Source organism: Procambarus clarkii, chromosome 70 (genome assembly GCF_040958095.1).
Source record: "Procambarus clarkii isolate CNS0578487 chromosome 70, FALCON_Pclarkii_2.0, whole genome shotgun sequence".
NCBI lineage: Eukaryota > Metazoa > Arthropoda > Malacostraca > Decapoda > Cambaridae > Procambarus > Procambarus clarkii.
In genome coordinates, this window is record NC_091219.1 from 23,604,825 (window position 1) to 23,623,560 (window position 18,736).

The following is an 18,736-nucleotide window of genomic DNA, read 5'->3' on the forward strand; positions in this document are numbered from 1 at the left end:
AAGTATAGACGGACAAAGAGTTACAATAATGTGGCTGAAATATGTTGACCAAACCACACACTAGAGAGTGAAGTGAAGACAATGTTTCGGCTGTCTTAGACTATTCTCACAGTTGACTTGAGAGTGGTCCAGGACGGACCGAAACGTTGTCGTCCCTTCACTTTTTAGTGTGTAATTACCTAAGTGTAATTTCCTAAGTGTAGTACAGGATGAGAGCTATGTTCGTGGTGTCCCGTCTTCCCAGCACTCTGTCATATAACGCTTTGAAACTACTGACGGTCTTGGCCTCCACCACCTCACCTAACTGTGTGGTTTGGTCAACATGAGTATAGACACCATTTTCATGATTCTATTTAGGACAATTCTGATGATATATTATAAAGCCCTTTTTCATTCATGGGGGCAATAAAACTGGTCATTACTCATAGTAGTTAATTAATAATGAGTCTAATACATTTTATGAAAGTTATGAACATATAAAAGTTTTATGTTGTGCTTCCAGTTAGTACAAATATCTGTTATAGCCCCTGGACTAACTTGCCTGTACGGCCAGTAAAAGAACAATTTCCTGTTGTTTTAGTGTATAGTATCTTCAAGAATTTTTTTTATATTTATCAATAATTCTTTTCCATTGATAGAAAAATTGGATTGTCTCAAGCCTATAGAAACCAAATCTAGTACACTTGCCTCGTCCTCCAAGCAAAAGGCTGCTCCAGGAGACACCAAAAGAGATGACTTACGGCCAAAGGTCAGTTTGGAATGTTTTCATATTTAATTTTAACTTTAGTAAAGCTTTCCATATTTTTTTTTTATCTTTTCAGTCAATTTGTTACATAAAAAAAATATAAATATAAATATATATATATATATATATATATATATATATATATATATATATATATATATATATATTATATATATATATTATATATATATATATATATATATATATATATATATATATATATATATATATATATATATATATATATATATATATATATATATATATATATATATATATATATATATATATATATAAATAAATAAAACTGAAAACTTGCACCCCAGAAGTGACTCGAACCCATACTGCCAGGAGCAACAATGCAACTGGTGTGTACAGGACACCTTAATCCACTCGACCATCACGACCGGTCAAAAGCTGATGGTAGCCGAGGCTATTTTGCCCATCAGCCCGTTGGCACTCTGATGGTAATCTTGGGCATAGTATTTTATCAAATCACCTCATTCTTTGGGGCACACGTGAGGAACACAAATGCGAACAAGCCTGAATGGTTCCCAGGACTATATGCAACTGAAAACTCGAACCCATACTGCCAGGAGCAACAATACAACTGGTGTGTACAGGACACTTTAATCCACTCGACCATCACGACCAGTCAAAAGTCACTGGCCCCTTCGGTTCAGGATTGTTTTTCTAAGGCCCTTCTCTTGTTGGCATTGGACTCTGGGGGTTGGGTCGGGGAGCTTCATGCTCTCCTTCGGCGCAGGGGCTTTTTTTGCTCTTTTACTCTTGGTGATACGTTTGTTCGTTTGCAGCCGTCTCCTTTTTTTCTGGCGAAGAATGAGACTGCTGCTTTCCGGAGGGGACCTTAGGTTGTTGATGTTTGGTTGGTCAGGCCGAGGGGTTCATCATGTGTTGTGTCCGGTTGCGGTGCTCCACCGTTATTTGTTCGCCACGGCCTCGGTGGCCGGGGACGCGCTTTGTGTTGATCCGGTTTCCCTCCATGATCCAGTTTCGGGTGCCCTGCTTGCGTCAGTTGGGTGTTCGGGTTCTGGCGCACCACCACGGCTAGCTGGTTTGGGCTCTCAGCCAATCTGTGTGTCTGCTCGCCGAGTTCGAGATCTTGGTGAACTGGAGAAAATCCCATCTGGTTCCCTCGCAGGTTCGGTCTTGGCTGGGTCTTGTGTGGGACACTTGGACTGCTTCCTTGTCTCTGCCTCCGGAGGCTCTGCTTCGCCTGTGTTCCCACATTCGTCTGTTCCTGAGGGGCTCCCGGGTCACGAGGCAGTTGCTCGAGGGTTTGTGCGGGAGCCTAAACTTTGCCATGATGGTCTTCCAGCCGGGACAGGTGTGGCTTCGTCGGCTGTTCTGGTTCATTCGGGGATGTCACTTCTGCTTCTCATGACATCCGGGTTCGGCCTCTGGGGGTTTTGTGCCAATTGCTGCATCACCGGCTTCCTCTTCGGGTTTTTCAGGGTTCAGTGCCTTGGCGCCTACCCGAGCCCTCGCTTGATGTATTTACAGACTCATCGTCTCTCGGCTGAGGTTTTGTGATCCAGGCCGGCCAGGGTCAGTAGGGGTCTGTCTTTCTGTCGGGCTCACAGCATGGTACGGGAGTTCGTGGCGATGTGGATGTTGCTCCGGGGGATTTGGGTCGCTCGCGGATCGACGATCAGGCTCCATTTGGACTGTTTCATGGTAGTTTGTCTGAACCGTGGGGGTTCCCTGCAGTCCTTGGCTCTTTGGGGGTTCCCTGCAGTCCTTGGCTCTTTGGGGGTTCCCTGCAGTCCTTGGCTCTTTGGGGGCAGTCGCTTCAAGTGACTCGTCTGCTGAGTTCTCGGGGTTTGGATCTCCTGGTGGTTCACGTTTGGGGGTGTCCGTCTTGGCAGGTAGCCTGTCCTGGTTCATTCCCCTGTCCATGGAATAGATGGTTGACGCCAGCCTGTTCAGTTCGCTCTGCCAGACTTTCGGGCCCCCGGAAGTGGATCTCTTCGCGTCAGCGTGGTCGAGGCATCTCTTGGTACATGTGGCACCCTTCCCCAACTGCGAGTCCGCTGGGGTTGACGCTTTTCGGCAGGACTGGGTGAGGTGGGGTTTTCTGTACCGCTTTTTCCCACTTCAGCTGTTACTCCGGGTCCTAGCTCGCTTGGAGACTTACCAGGGGAGAGTCGTCCTTTTGGCTCCTTGGTGGCCTGCCCAGCTTTTGTTTCAGGCGCTGCTTGCTCGGTGTCCGAACCCGAGGGTCTTCCTGTGGCTCCGCCTCTTTCAACAGATCGGTCCAGCCCGGTACGAGGCTGATTTGTTCTTCTCCTCGAGTCTTCGCGTCTGGAGTTTCCGACTCAAGTTCATCATCACTTGTATGGCGCAGGTGGCTTCTTTGTTGGTTTCCCACCTACGTGCTTCATCTCGGTAGCAGAATAAAGTTTCCTGGCGGTCCTTCCGGTTTTTCCTATCACTGCATAGGTGTTCTTCGGTCTCTGATAGGGTTGTTTTGTCCTTCCTTTCATGGTTGTTCCAGGACTGCCATTAGATGCCGAATACTGTCGCCTCGTATCGTTCGAGGGGGTTGGGTCGGGGCGGGAACGCAAGCTGGAGCGGCGACCAGGCGGAGCCACTCCATCTTGCGTTCGGTGTTGATGTTACTTCTGCCCTATTTTGCAAGCTGTCTCATGCGTTGTTTCGCCTCCGACCTGCTCATGTTCCTCCTGAGCCATGCTGGTCTTTGGACCAGGTGCTCTTCATTTCTCTCTTTTCCTTGGTTTGTGGTGGCCCCTTCAATTCAGGATTGGTTTTCTAAGGCTCTTTTTTTTTTTTTTTTTCCTGTTGGCATTGCCCTCTGGGAGTCAGGTCGGGGAGCTTCATGCTCTCCTCCGACACAGAGGTTTCTGCTCCTTCAGTCCTGGTGGTAGGTTTGTTCGGTTGCAGCATCTCCTTCTTTTCTGGCGAAGAATGAGACGGCTGCTTCCCGGAGGGGTATTTAGGTTGTTGCCTGGTTGGTCAGGCTGGGAGTGCATCATGTGAAATTCATGTGGATTCCATCTCATGTTGGAATAGTGCTCAACGAAGTGGCAGATGACTTGGCCAAACATGCCACATCAAAACCACAAGTTGACATTGAATGTGAATTCACAATGAGACAAATAAGAAGCAAAATCAGAAATATTCAGACACAGGCAGAAGTGGCGAGGAGAGGTGTAATGTATGAGAGAAGTCAAACCATGCAACACTACATGTATGTGAGTCAAAACACCCATTTCACTTATGGTAAAAGGAGAAATGCTTGGAGTGACTCTGTGCACATGCGGCTCAGGCTTGGGTACAAATATTACTGGGAATATGGGATAGGTGTTCATGATAATGACACGAAGTGTAAACTATGTGGTATGTTAAGGTCTCACACTCTTGCCCATTATATTCTTGATTAATGTATATAGAAACACTGAGATAAGGACTGTTCCTGAACAGCTAGCCTGGATGTGTCACAACGGAAAGGTTGATGATATTCTTGAGAGATATAAGAATTTTGCACCAAGACTGTAATTTTTTGTTGAATTATCTGCATGTCTCTTGCAAATTGTCTATACAGTATACCTAGGTCATAAAAGTATTTGTGTACGTCTGATACCATACTACTTGTGTAAAGGAGGAAATGTAGATGTTTATCTCTCAGAATGTTTGGTAATATGTTTATTGTTTGTGATGTGTGTATATGTATGTATTAACACGATGTACTGAATGGGGGTGAGAATAGCTTGAGCTACCTCATCCCTTTGTGTGTATTTTACCTCAATAAACTTATTTCAATTCAATTTCAATTTCAATGTGTTGCATCTGGTTGCAGCTCTCCCCCTTTATTTGCGTGCCACGGCTTCGGTGGAGGGGATGCTCTGTGGGTTGACCCAGTTTTCCTCCTTCCTGTTTCCCGGGCTTGTTTCTCAGGTAGTCTGCAGGGTTATTATTAAGTCTATCCCCGTGCCCACTACATTCGTAAGTTTGCTGCCTTGGCTGCTGTCTTTGGCAGCATGTCTTGGGTTGACATTCTGGCATGGAGTTTTTGGCGATCAAACAGGGTCCTGGCTGCATGCTACCGCGTGAATGTTCCTGGACCTAGTCGGGCCTGAGTTGCCTTGGGTCGGCGGTTGCAGCCAGTTGTCTCAACTTCGTGTTGAGTGACGACTGACCGTCTCCTGGGTAAGTTCCTGTTTTTCCTTGTTGGGTAGAATAGCAGATCACTGGCTCCTCAGAGCCAGCGGGGCTCCCCCCAGAAAACCAGTGTTGAATGTAATAAAAAGGCCATTTTCTGGGTGAGTCCCGGGGGCTCCCTGGCATCCCTCCCTTCCTCCAGTCGGCGGTGTTTTTCGTGTATTTTGACATCCGGCCAAAGAACTGGTAATTAGATCGCCAGCACGGAGGGTCTGGAACTCCCCCTTCCCCCTCACGAGGAGGGGGAAGTTGCACAAACAGCGGCGCGGCAACGTGATGACGTCATGCTAGTTTGCTAATTTTCGTTTGGGGAGTTCTGTCCACTTGTTTGGCTTTCAGTAGCAATAGTTTCACCAGAATAGGTGTTTGTTTTGGGATGCCTACCTTTTTGATTGTCAGACCTGGGCAATGGCAGACATAGAATGCACCCAACCACATGGGGGGGGGGGGTTCTATAAGCCATTGCTCCTCTTGTCTCTCTGAGGGAGCCAGGTTCTGGCTCGTGGTCCCCGGTAGGCAAGATCTCCATGCACATTCTCCATGATGCCAGAAAGTTATACATATCCATTCAGCCTGGATAGCTCCGGGGAGCCTTAGGGACTCACCCAGAGAATGGCATTTCATTACATTCAATCCTGGTTTTTTATTGAGATTTATCCTGTTTGTCTTTTGTTTGTTTTTATCAGGAATAAGCACATTGCTGCTTTTGCCTTAACATAAATATGGATTGTAACCAAACTTTCTTAATTGCAGCCACAGAAATCATCTTTAGAAGTGAAAGTAGTGGAGGAAGTTAAGAAATGGCTAGACCCTTACTATCGAGACAAGTCTGTGACTAAGGATGAGTATAAGCAGATTGTTGCAAAGTGTGTTAAGAAGGTATGTTTTTCCTTGATAATGATTATCTCTTAAGCTGTGTGGAATGCTACTATCTCTTTATTACAGATTATGGTATTTATTGCTACTAATGAGAATAGATTTGGAAATGTATGAGCCAACTGTTATAGAAATAAGTAATTTTCTGTGGGGAGCCCCTACGGCTCCCTGGAGCTTATCGGGCTAATGTATGTCATATTAGACCGGGACATTAGCTATGGAGTTCAGACCAACCAGGGACCAGCGCCAGAACCTGGACTCTTCAGAGAGGTTTCAGGGAGCAATGGCCCTGGAAAACCCCATTGTGGTTGGCGGTTTTCCTCATCTGCCATCGACTGGGGGGTTAGGCACCCAGAAAGGTAGGCATAACAAAACAAACCCCCATATGGTAAGAAACTAAAACAAAAAACCGAACAGTGAGGTAGGAACTCCCTACAATCCCAAGGAAACCAGCAAACAAGCAAACATCACACTTTACTGCCGTGCTGATTGTCGGCGCAGCCCTCCCCGCAAGCACTTACGAACGTGTACATCTTTCCTCAATCTTTGATGGCTTTGGTTACATTCAATAAACCATTTACAAGCATGAAAACTTCCCATTCAACTGTTGGTATTGTTATAAACATCCTCCTGGTGCTTCGGAGCTGTTTAATAATTAACTGTTTAATAATTGGAAACAAAGTCTCCAAAGATTGAGAAAAGATGTACAGGTTCGTAAGTGCTTGCATAAGTGCTTTTGTGAATCTAGCCCCTGGTCGCCCGTGCATGACTCGCCCAGACACGGTTGCGCAGGCCATTCAAGCACTGGGTGTTGCCACAAATATATATTCAATTATTTGTTCTATGTATTTTCAATGCAATTTGATTTGTTTTTTTATCGTATATGATGCATATTTGTGTCCTTTACAATATGTATTCAGTAGAACATTCATAATGTTGCATAGAGCTGTGATACATGTGTCAGTAATGTGTCCACAATAAATGTTTATTGTTGCAATATTATTTATTAAAAATTCACTAAAATTACAACATGTGCAGTTTCACACACTATTTACACAGTAACACACTGTATTACACACTCAGTACTTCGGAAGCGAGTAATAATCAACGAGGTAATCCATGGTGCACAGTGCGACTTCGTTCTCGTTGCACCAGGTGCAGATAAATTTTCGCTTCCTGTTTCTTCATTCTGTGTGCTTGCAAATAACTCTCTCATGTATTCCCTTGCCTTTAGTACTTGTAAGTTGTATGTAGCCAAGGTTGTAAAGCATAAGGTAGTATTGAAAGATTATAGGAAAAGATCAATTTGTAAGATAGTCTTGAAAAAAATCTCCTTTTATGGTCCCACACAGGAAGAGATTCAGCTTGCCTCAAAGATTGTCCATCATTCAGAAAGAGATTCAGCTAGCCTCAAAGAAAGTCCATCAGTCAGGAAGAGATTCAAGTATTCTTGAAAATATCTATGGAAAACACCATCATGGAAGCTGCTAACACTGTTCATCTATGCTACTTGTATCAGATGCATCATCACTGAACACAGAAAATGATTCATCTATGTATCATCAAAATAAATTGTAGATAGCATAGGATTGCAAGGGTGACACTCAGAGCTACAACTGGATACACTCGCTGTATCGTCCTCATAGGTGCTGTATCACTTGCATCCGACCTTTGTGTTAGGTCCTTAATGCACCTAGCTTCACCAATATTATGACCCTTATGTTCTTCAAACAATAAGGTTTGAATTTCACCAACAGAGCGTTATCTTTCAACACCGCGTCGGACTGGTGTTTGGGAGCCAGAGGCGCATGAACCACCCATGGTTGCTCACTCAGTACTAACCCAGCCAGCAGCCCTAGGGCATTCTGGGAATTTTTCAAAGATGGCTGCCTCTCACTGGAGGTCCCAAGAGTCCATTTCGTACACAACCAACCTCCCACACATATAGAATGGGTACAGAAAAATCAAAAAGGGTTTTCTTGGTTGGCACAGTTTTCTGCCGACCAAGAATACTTGGTTGGCACAGTTAAGTGGTTAATGTAATGAAACAGCATTTTCTGGGTAAGTCCCGGAGGCTTCTCGGCAACCCTCTCTCCCTCCCTCCCGGTCGGCGGTTTTTCGCGTATTTTGATATTTGATAACTGGGGTGTGGATCGCCGGCGCGGAGTCTGGGGTTCTCCTTTCCCCCTATCGGGGAGGGGGGAGCTGCGCAGACATGTGGAGCAGCTCGTGTGACATAATGCTTGTTTGCTCATTTTCATTTTGGGGGGTTCTATGTCCACTTGTTTGTCTATTTTTGTTATTTTTCACCAGAATAGGAGCTTGTTTTGGGGCACTTACCTTTCTGGGTGCCTGTCCCGGTCAATGGCAGATAAAAAATGCTCCAAAATCACATGTGCATTTCTATAGGCCATTGCTCCTCGTGCCTCTCTGACGGGGCCAGGCTCTGGCTCGTGGTCCCTGGTAGTCCTAGAACTCCACCCACATCGAGTTAGGGTATCCATATCAGCCTGGATAGCTCCAGGGAGCTTCCAGGACTCGCCCAAAAAATGGCGTTTCATTACATTCAACGCTGGTTTTTTAGGTCCAGATAGACACAGTTAACCCAACTGCCACTTTCCTTTAGTATCCCTGTGGCTCTAACCACCTCTTTCCTGTATTATCTCTGTGGCTCCATCATAAAAACTAGAGAGATTTGTTACACAGGATTTTCCTGTTCGAAAACCATAATGTCTGTCTGTTATTACTCTCTAGATGTTCAACTCATTTGGCTTTAACTATTGTTTCAGTGTTTTGACTACCACACTTGTTAATGATACGGGTCTCTAATTTAGAGATTCCTCTTGACTACCATTTTTATAGATTGGTAATATGTTTGCCTTTATACATATATCTGCTAAGATTCCTGTGCACAAGGATGTTCACCTAGTTGTCCTTGTGGGGATTGAATTTCAGACCTTGGATCTTGTCCCACCTCTCGACCTTGAATTGATTGGGTACAGGTTTCTGTTTGCTTTGCTTCTGTCATATCTACCTTTAACCCATGGATTAATCTTTTTTTCTCAGCCCTCATACAGCATTGCAATTTTTAATGTTGGAAAATTTCAAATATTTATGATTTTCTTCCTTTCTATTAATTAATAGTTTCAATTACAGATAACATGGATAATGTTATCAAACAAAATTATGTTCGAAATTAGAAATTCTCAATGTAATTGTTGCACAAATGTGGCAGCACTTATGCAGTCATTCATAAAGCAGTCATTCTGGTAACAGGATGATTTTGTCTTAAATTGCAATAATCTTTTAAAATCTTCTTTCTTAATATCTTTAATGCCTGATGGTGGTCCAATTTTTACTACAGGTTGTAACAGCAGAATGTGGAGACATAATTGAGAGTGAGAAAATGCGTGGCTTGGTAGATGGATATGTTGTACTGTACAAGCATCGTAGAACAAAGCTACAGCAGAGCTCTGCCAATTGATGCCGCCTCATAATTTGTGAAACTGCCGCAACAAGGAATTCTCTTCTGTGATTACCAAGTTTGAATGTGTGGCATTGTATATTTTCTTCATGTTGTATAAACACTACGATGTACAAAATATCCCAGTTTAATTTTGGCCTGTGCATTTGGTAAATATTGTTATTATAATTACAGAATGTGCCCCTTTTATGGAGTGATGCATTATTGTTTTACCCTCTTCTTTCCTACCGCTTCTTAATCTCCAAATGGTAACTAGAGAATTCCTCTTTGTATAAATTTGAAACTTTGAACATACTGTAGTATGCATGCTCAAAAAATACAAGCTTTGAATAAAAATTGGGCAGTGTAGGCAATGGAGGTTTTATTAGTTTGAGAATCTTTGTATCTGCATAATGTTGCAATGTGTGAATCAAATGTATTACACTCTCTCTTGAACACTCGGCAATGTGCTGGATAATCTCAGTTGAAGTTGCTGGCCCAGAAATTCGTTTGTTTAATTAAGGACATGGAGCCATGTTTTTTCAATCTTTTTCAAATGTGTCTTTTAATGCCATAAAAAGTCTAGAATTTTGACTACATTTTGTATTTTTTTGAAAGAAATCATGAAACACTTATGTACAGTTAGCCACGTGCTTTACGAACACCTGTTATACGATTGGGGTACCCAGCCACTTTGACCAGACAGTAGAGCGATGGTCTCACTTCATGCAGGTTGGCGTTCAATCCCGACTGTCCAAGTGGTACCATTCCTTCCCCCCTCCCCGTCCTATCCCAGATTCTTATCCTGACCTCTTCCAAGTACTATAAAGTTGTAATAGCTTGGCACTTTCCCCCTGATAATTAAACAAAAAATTATCCGATTGGGATTTGTTCGGATAAAAAAGTTTGGATAACTGGTGGGGCATACAGTCTGAATAAAAATGTGCAATAAAGATGGAACAGGTTTGCCCAGTGACTGTACACAGCACCATTTGAGCAGTGTTCATACATTGATGGATGCCTCAGAAACTTTCAACTTTGCTATGGCATTAGGTACATTAGCGTACATGGTACAAGGCAATCTGTTGAGGTTAGCCCTTCACCATTAATCTCCACCTTTTCTATCTAAAACCATGGAAGATTATAGTTGATGGAGCATTGTTAACAAGCTGATCAAACTATATATTGAAGAGTACAAACAAAACACTGTTGAATTTCTGCAACAAAATTATAAATTTTTCCTCCCTAACTTTTCAGAATGACTAACCACTTATCCGAACACAAGAAGTTATCCATTCGGTCTCAGTCCTGAGAGGATAAGGTAGCATCTGGCTGACTGTATACATATTTGTTTTTAAGTCATCATCGACTGGGGAGTTGCCAACTAGCATTTTTCTATTAAGAAAAAAATTAGATTAATTAAATACAAATAATTAAAAAAGTATAAAGCTAGTTTTATAATTAAAAGGGATATTGTTAAGGATTTATGATGCTGCATCTTTGGTTGGAGAATTCTAATTTAAAATCTCCATTTTGAGCTTTTACTTCCTGATCTCTAAAGGGTAAATATGAGGAAAGATCAATCTGAAAACATTTTCTAGTGTAAACATGGCTCTGTGCCCTTTTGCCAGTTTTCTTATAATAGGATTTTTTATATTTTGGGATACTTAACTTTAAAAATTAGTATAGAAGAATCACTTCACATTTGCATATACTGTACTGCCCTTATAGGAAGGTAGACTATATACTGTCTACATGTTCTTCCTTGTAATCCTCATAATGGATGTTTGCAGAAGTGATTACAGTATACCTGATTTGTTTATTACACAGTAATTTCAAACAGTCTTACATTATTTCTTAAAAATTTATATTATTTTTACATTGAATAATCTCTTGTACTTGCACTGTATAAATTTTGGTTTATTGGTTATAGCCTTATAATGGCAGTTGTAAGAAATAACATTTTATATTTTTTATTGGGATTGTTGGCATTTACTCCATAACAAGATATATTATACAATTCCTTAACATTTTATTCATCTATACCTAGAAGTTCCAAAAGCTGCAATACATACCAATTTCCTTATATTTAAATATTTTCTCATTAAAACTTAAATTTTATAATTACATTATAGTTTCACACGCAACACTCATACTTACCTCGCATTCACACAACAATCTATTATAATAAACAAATATCAATGAAGCAAGCTGGTTGGGCAGTAAACTTCCACTGGCTAGCAGACAGGTACTGTACTCCCTCCACCAAAGAAATAAATTTAATTTCTGACAGCTTTGATGATCCACCTGCTGAGGCAAACCGACTGTGACAATGAATGATGACTGATATACTGTCTGATGATTTGCTGTGCTTGTGATGACCATGTCTGCCAACTAATGATTTAAAAATAGAGACACTGTCAGTTATTGTTTCTAAGAGGGCCCCTCAGCTCCCTGGGCTATACACTGCTACTCAACCATGATTTAAGAAGATGCACCAGGTCTCCAAGTCCCACCCTTGCTCACTTTGAGCCAGGATCAAGATCTTATTTTGTAAGAGGTGAGGAGGAATTTAGGAATCATAAATCATCCCTACATTAAGAAAAAACTGACCAGATAGCACAAGTTTTTTGTTTTTTTTATCACAAGAGTTCTTATATTCTTGTACAGCCACTAGCATGCATAGCATTTCGGGCAGGTCCTTAGTCCTAATTTTCCCCGGAATACTACCTGCCAAATCATTTAACCCCTTAACTGCGTGGCCTCCAAATATGACACCCCCCAGTGCGCAGGAAATAAAATCTCTGGAAAAAATTCTTTTCTCTTTTGAAAGTGTCAAAACCCCTTCCCTGAGTATGGGTATAGTAACAGAAAGTCGAAATTGTACGTACTTTGGCTGCTATGGGGTCCATAAGTTCGTAAGTGACATCATTTCCTGGTCGCCCGTGGCGTACGCCCCCGGGGCTGCTAGGGCGCTTGGGGCAGGATGCGCGAGTTGCCATGAATATATTTTTGTTCATTTTCTGCACACATGTTCCAAATACATTTTATGTGCTTTTACGTGCCAATCCTATGTATAATGAACACGTACACTATATTATGGTAGTAGAACATCAAGTACTGTCCAAAGACACTGTGTTACGTGCATAACACATGTGTACACATATCCGGCACATATTTCCATTGTATCATGCTAATGTATGTATATATACAGTCTATTTACACACTATACACTATCACACACTATATACATTCACCATCAACACACTCAGAACTCCGCGAGTGTCAGCTGCCACACCCTCACTCCTCCAACATCCTGTCTCTCCCATACTCCTCAAGCATCTTACTCGCCAACATTGCTCCTTCCACCATACTGTTATTGTTTGTATTACATTATTTACGCATGTTATGTATACCTATCTACATGTTTTATTCACCAGAACTATGCAAGTAAGCCGGTATTGTGTCCAAACTTTACAGTAGCCACCATACACTGCATGAGAAATCACACAGCAGCCAGCAGATGATGCTACGATTACATCGCCTCCCTCACCAAAATAGCTCCACCCAACATACTCCTGTTGCTGTTACTACACTATATACACACATTGTATATACCCATGAATAAATGTGTTAACCATAGTGAACTACTAAGCTAGTATGATAAGCAAAACAAGAGTGGCTGCCACACACAGTGAGGCTACCTCGATTCTCTCCCTCACTCCCTCACCACCATTCCTCCTCCCACAATACTATGCACATGACTGTGTGATACACAGTCATTATCACACTCAGGCTCTTCTATAATACCATCATGGCTAAATAATACAAGTTATATATATGTTTTGACATTATTTGGTGATGCTGTGGTCACAAGCTGAACAGCAGTGCTGTGAGCTCATGCTGCGTGTGCCGGCCTTGGTTGCTCACTGAGTACTGAGGCTCTCACACCCGGGAATGTGGCCCAAATTGCTTTGTTTTTCTTTCTCTTTCATCATCGTGTTTTTATGCCACCCATATTTTATGTGCCATAGCTTTGTATTTCACTCAGATTTTAAGTCCTGGGGGATTTTAAAGACAGTGTTTCCAGTGGTTTCCAGTCTATTTTACCCTTGCCACATCCCCACTGTGTGCTCAGTGGATGTCTCATGGGCTGTGTCTTATAATTTACTGGGTTGCTGTGGTGGGGGCTAGTGTGCCCTGTCATTCCTGGGCTTGTGTCCTATGGTTTCTGGGCTTGTGTGCTCTGTGCTTCCTGAGCTTGTATGCCTTGTCCTTCCCAGGCTTGTGTGTGTCCTGTGGCTCCAAGGTTTGTGTGCCCTGTGGTTCCTGGGCATGTGTGTGCGCCCTGTGGTTCCTGGGCGTGTGTGTGTGTGCCCTGTGGTTCCTGGGCATGTGTGTGTGCCCTGTGGTTCCTGGGCGTGTGTGTGTGTGCCCTGTGGTTCCTGGGCGTGTGTGTGTGTGCCCTGTGGTTCCTGGGCTTGTGTTTCCTGTGGTTCCTGAGCTTGTGTGTCCTTTTGTGAGGTTTCCGGTGTTCACACACAAGTCTAGCCCTACGTTGGGCGCCAGAATGTGGGGAAACTCGGATTTTTCCTCTACCATAAACCGACACATGAAGAGCTCTTAGCTCCCAGCCTGGTGCCAGAATGTGACAGTTACTTTATGAAGGAGGGGTTGACTGAGTAAACAACAACCCAACCCGATAGGTGAGAGAAAATACCGAGGTCCAACTAATTGAACCTCCAGTCACTGAGTCGCTAGCTCCTCAACTTAATAAATCAATCTAGAGGGTAACCGAGAGGTCCTCACACCAAATTTAGTGTTTGAAGCTGTGGGCTTGATCCCGAGCTTAGACCAGTTAAATTCAAGAACACAGATGTTCTTGTTGTGGAACACAAAATAACAGGGCAGTACAGTACTCATAAAAGGTTATTGACGAAAAGACACTGAAACGATCGACAATACTGTATATTCAACAAACTTAATAATACACGGTAATTTACGTCACATTACATTAATTCCAGAGTGTCACTCCAACAGCTAAGCAATACCAGTGACAGCTGGACGCGGTCCTACCATTCTGACTGGCAACCACGAGACCTCGGTTTCTCTACCCTCTTGCATGGGCAAAAGGAACAAAGTGAACTGACTGAACACCAGTGAACACTGACTCAACTGCACATGCCAGTTGCAGTGGCAATCAACAATGATGGTAATACTCAACAACAACAAAACAGCTTCTCACAAAGAGCTACTTGTCACCTGGACAATCTTCAATCAAGTAATTGATTGACGTTAACACTTGCCACTTGGACTGCAATAACAAATACAGGTAATCACGTACAACACTTGATGGTAACATACAAGTACAACACTGTAATGTTCACAACACAATAATTAATAAATGAAAAAATAAATCGCAGGTGTCAACTAGACACAACACTCAATGACTTACTCATTCACTGGTGTCTGGAAAGAATATAAAATACACTATCACACATACTGAAATACTCAATAATGAAATAATGATATAATAATAATATAATATCAATACCAACACCGTACAACTCGGATGCACAAAAATATAAGATATACTAAATGGATAGCATGTGTATAATATTTACACCAATGACAGTGAACGGATGCAGTATCGTGCAGACTGCTGTACCGACACATGTCCCGTTGCTTCCTCAACCAATCTACCTCTCACCTGTACCGAGCGATAATGAGATAAATGCAGGTCGGACGGCTGATCCAGGATCAACATAAGGAAAACACTTTCAGAACAAGAGAAACGTTGGTACTCACTTTAGGATCAGCCTGTCACTCGCACTTTGCAAGTTACAGTATTGGACTATAGATGCTCCGATATAATGCTCCAGCAATTACCGCATGTGGTGACATGCGAGTAACACAGTTGACACAGGGTGGCAGGTGCAACTCCTCAAGCAATGACCGCACGTGATGACATGCAAGTACAGTAACACAGATGACGCAGGGAAGCAGGTGCAACTAGATCAACAGGTGCTCCATGGCCGCTAGTGGCGCAACGAGCAAGCTTGGGTGGTGGTGATGGCAGCTACACATTGTAGGGTGGCGCAGTTTGGCAGGAAATTTTACAAGTCCACAAATCGCTCTGAAAATAAAGTTCTCTCACTTTGAAAAATATATATAATGACTAAGACAGCACCGATGATGATTTACAGTTCTGTACTGTGTATGATCATATTCAATATTTATGTCCTATTAAAGTAATTCAAATGATTACATGAAATCATTATACAGTACTTTATTGCTTATATTGATTATGGATAATGGTTACAGATAATCATCACAGTGATTATAGCTATAGATTGTATATAGAAGTAGGTTGTATGATATGATTGCATTAAAAATATTATATTTTTAATTATTATAGTTATATTCAGTATATTAATTGTAGAGGTTTATACAGTACACTATATATTAATACACTCACAAATTATTACTGTACTACGTCTATTCTAGCCACTGCACTCGTCTAATGGGGAACTGTGAAATACTCTATCACTAGACAACAAAAAATTCACAGGACATTATTATGTAGCTCCAGAGACCTTCTTTAATTTGTTGTGATGAATTTTGTGATGAATGCAAATCAATGTGTGTATTACACCAGACAATATTTTGACAGATTAAATGTTTTCATTATGATTTTGACTTGATTTAGTGATACTTGTATTTTTAAAGAATTTTGGCCGGATACAATTTGTCTTTGAGGACTCTTAGTAGTGTTTTGCTCTTTGAATTAGGTTTGGTAAGCTCTAGTCATTTTAAACAACTATTAAGTAATTTGAGGTGGCATTATTTCCTTGTAGTGAGCTTTAAGTCATTTTTGTAATAAAAATATTCACACACACATTTGATATTCTATACAATTGTTTAACATTTTATGTATAATACATGATAAAAGTAGGAGAGGCATCTGTGTTTAAAGATCAGTTCATAATATTGCATCACGAGATATATTAGGAGAAGAAACGGCAGATACCTCCTTTGATCACCTAATTGTGATCAAACTTTATCTAATTAGTTTGATAAAATATATGAGACTTTCATAGTTATGATAGTTATATAAAAGATGTGTCCTTAAAAGAGTAAATGGGCTATTTTATCATCTGAAATATGTGTAGAATACTGGCATGTACTACTTTCTAGTACTAGTATACATATTTTGTTTGCTCAAGTTTTGGATGCTTTTATCAACTTTAGTACAGTAACATTCATTTTTGTTCCATACTGTTGGCAGTGTATATGTGCAGTGAGGAACCCAGATTCAGTTAACAAGGAAAGTGGTAGTTAAAGCATCTAGAAAGCTTTAAGCATTTTCAGTATTAAATATAAATTTCAAAATTTGTGGAACTTTAATTAAATATATAAAATCCAGATTATGACTTGAGTAATTTTGAATAAACATTTTATATCACTTTTTGCTGATTACTGTACAAGCAAATTTTTTTTTTTTTTTATAAATCCATGCAAAAGTTTTTATTTATTTTATTTTATTTTGTGTAATGTGAACCATAGTGTTTCTTCTATGCCACATTTCAGTGTGTTATCCTATATGTGCCCTCTAATTCAATCATTTAGTTGTATTAATAGTTAATTTAACTGAAAGAGATTACAATGGAGATACTAGTAACACCGCTTGATATCATCATCCTCTTTAAGGGTAATCAAAATAATTTACCAAGCAATGGACTGCTCATTCCTCACTCTACCTGTTGCCTGGTGATGAATAATTTTGTTTGTGTTGATCAGCATATCACCTTGAGGCAGTGGGAGTTAGATACAATCATGTAGCCAGACTTGTCAGTATTATCTCAAGGAGATTAAGACCCATATTTGACCCCAGTGGTTCAGTCTCGTGCCTTAATGCCTCATGTTGTATAGCACAGTTTCAACATCTGAAACTTCACTTTATTACTTTATAAATCTGGGTATCCAGTTACACCTATAAAAATACATAAGCATGGTTAAATTTTAATTTGACACTGAAATGTTGTAGAAAGAATACAGTACTACTGTAGATTGATTGACATAAAGGCTTTGTAGTTTATTTGTCGAGTGAGAAGACCAGTCAGAGCAAGGAGTTAATGTATGAAAGAGTTTAAAAAGTGGTGGTTTATAGGTCATGTTATTTTATAGTAGTATGTGTCTAAGGATGATGTATAAAACGGTCATGCTAGAGTGTACATTATAGATGAGATTGCAGACGAGGAGTCACAATACTGTGGCTGAAATATGTTGACCAAACCACACACTAGAAAGTGAAGGGATGATGACGTTTCGGTCCGTCCTGGACCATTCTCAAGTCGATTGTGAGAATGGTCATTCACAATTAACTTGAGAATGGTCCAGGACGGACCGAAACGTCATCATCCCTTCACTTTCTAGTGTGTGGTTTGGTCAACCAGAAATGAGATTTTTGAGGAAAGGTGATTTACATACCAGACTGATGAATATCCCCATCATGGATGAGTAAGATTGTTTGAGTGGAATCAATTTCGATAGATAGTCCTTCCAGTCACCTGGACTGGACCACCTTTTATTGGATAATGTACAGTATATGTAAAGAGAGGAGTGTTTATCAAGAATTCAAGAATATTAATCATTTCACACTAATCTTGCAGGTTAATGTGAAACAGCATGATATGCATATACTGTAGTAAACTAGGTTAATTTTAATTAAAAACAAATGGATATATTTTATATGAACCTGTGATGAGAATGTGAGAACTAAGTTAAATCTGTTAGGGTTGTATCACAATATTAATTAAATTAAATGCAGAGAAATTTTCATTCAAACACAATTTTGATATGATATCAAACCCAGATGAAATAAATGAAAGGTGGCAAAAATAATTAAAAGTGTAGCATAGGGAATAATCTCAAGTATATAATTATTTGTTACTAGTAATATTTAGTAGGTCACAATGAAGTAAAATTATAAAGCAGTACAGAAATTAAGTGAATTAAAGCTCTTGGAATTGGTGGATGATGAAATGGTGTATTATAATGCATAAGCTTTGTAATGTGGTACATTAGAGCATTGAAGTAAGATAGTGTACTAGAATACATAATGAATATAATGATATTGTACCAGTGCACAATAAAACTGTCAAGAATGTATGCAGTTACTGTTGTATATTTAATAAATGTTTTAGGTACTCCATTATTCTTCATCGTTGGGAGTAAATTGAGATGATCTGGGAAATGTTGCAGATAAGTTCACATTCCTTCAAGAATGTGAATAAGACATCAAATTCAGAAGTATATAGTATGAGAAATAAATATACATCGGAAATACTGTAAAATCACAAATGGTCACTGATATACAGAATGAACAAAAAAATTAATTGTTTTAACTCTGAACACTTTTGCTACCATGTATGCACCATGTATGTGGA

General features: G+C 40.6%; 1 protein-coding gene across 1 annotated transcript in view; it reads left to right on the top strand.

Annotated features, from left to right (window-relative positions):
* The window catches only part of LOC123775323 (uncharacterized), a 59,265-nt gene extending 47,956 nt beyond the window's left edge, over positions 1–11,309 (top strand). The window contains exons 9-11 of the mRNA XM_045770385.2: positions 639–748; positions 5,702–5,827; positions 9,189–11,309. Of these exons, the coding sequence (XP_045626341.1) occupies positions 639–748; positions 5,702–5,827; positions 9,189–9,308 (356 nt within the window). The 3' untranslated portion in view covers positions 9,309–11,309. The remainder of the gene's footprint in view (positions 1–638; positions 749–5,701; positions 5,828–9,188) is intronic.
* The last annotated feature ends 7,427 nt before the right edge of the window (positions 11,310–18,736 follow it).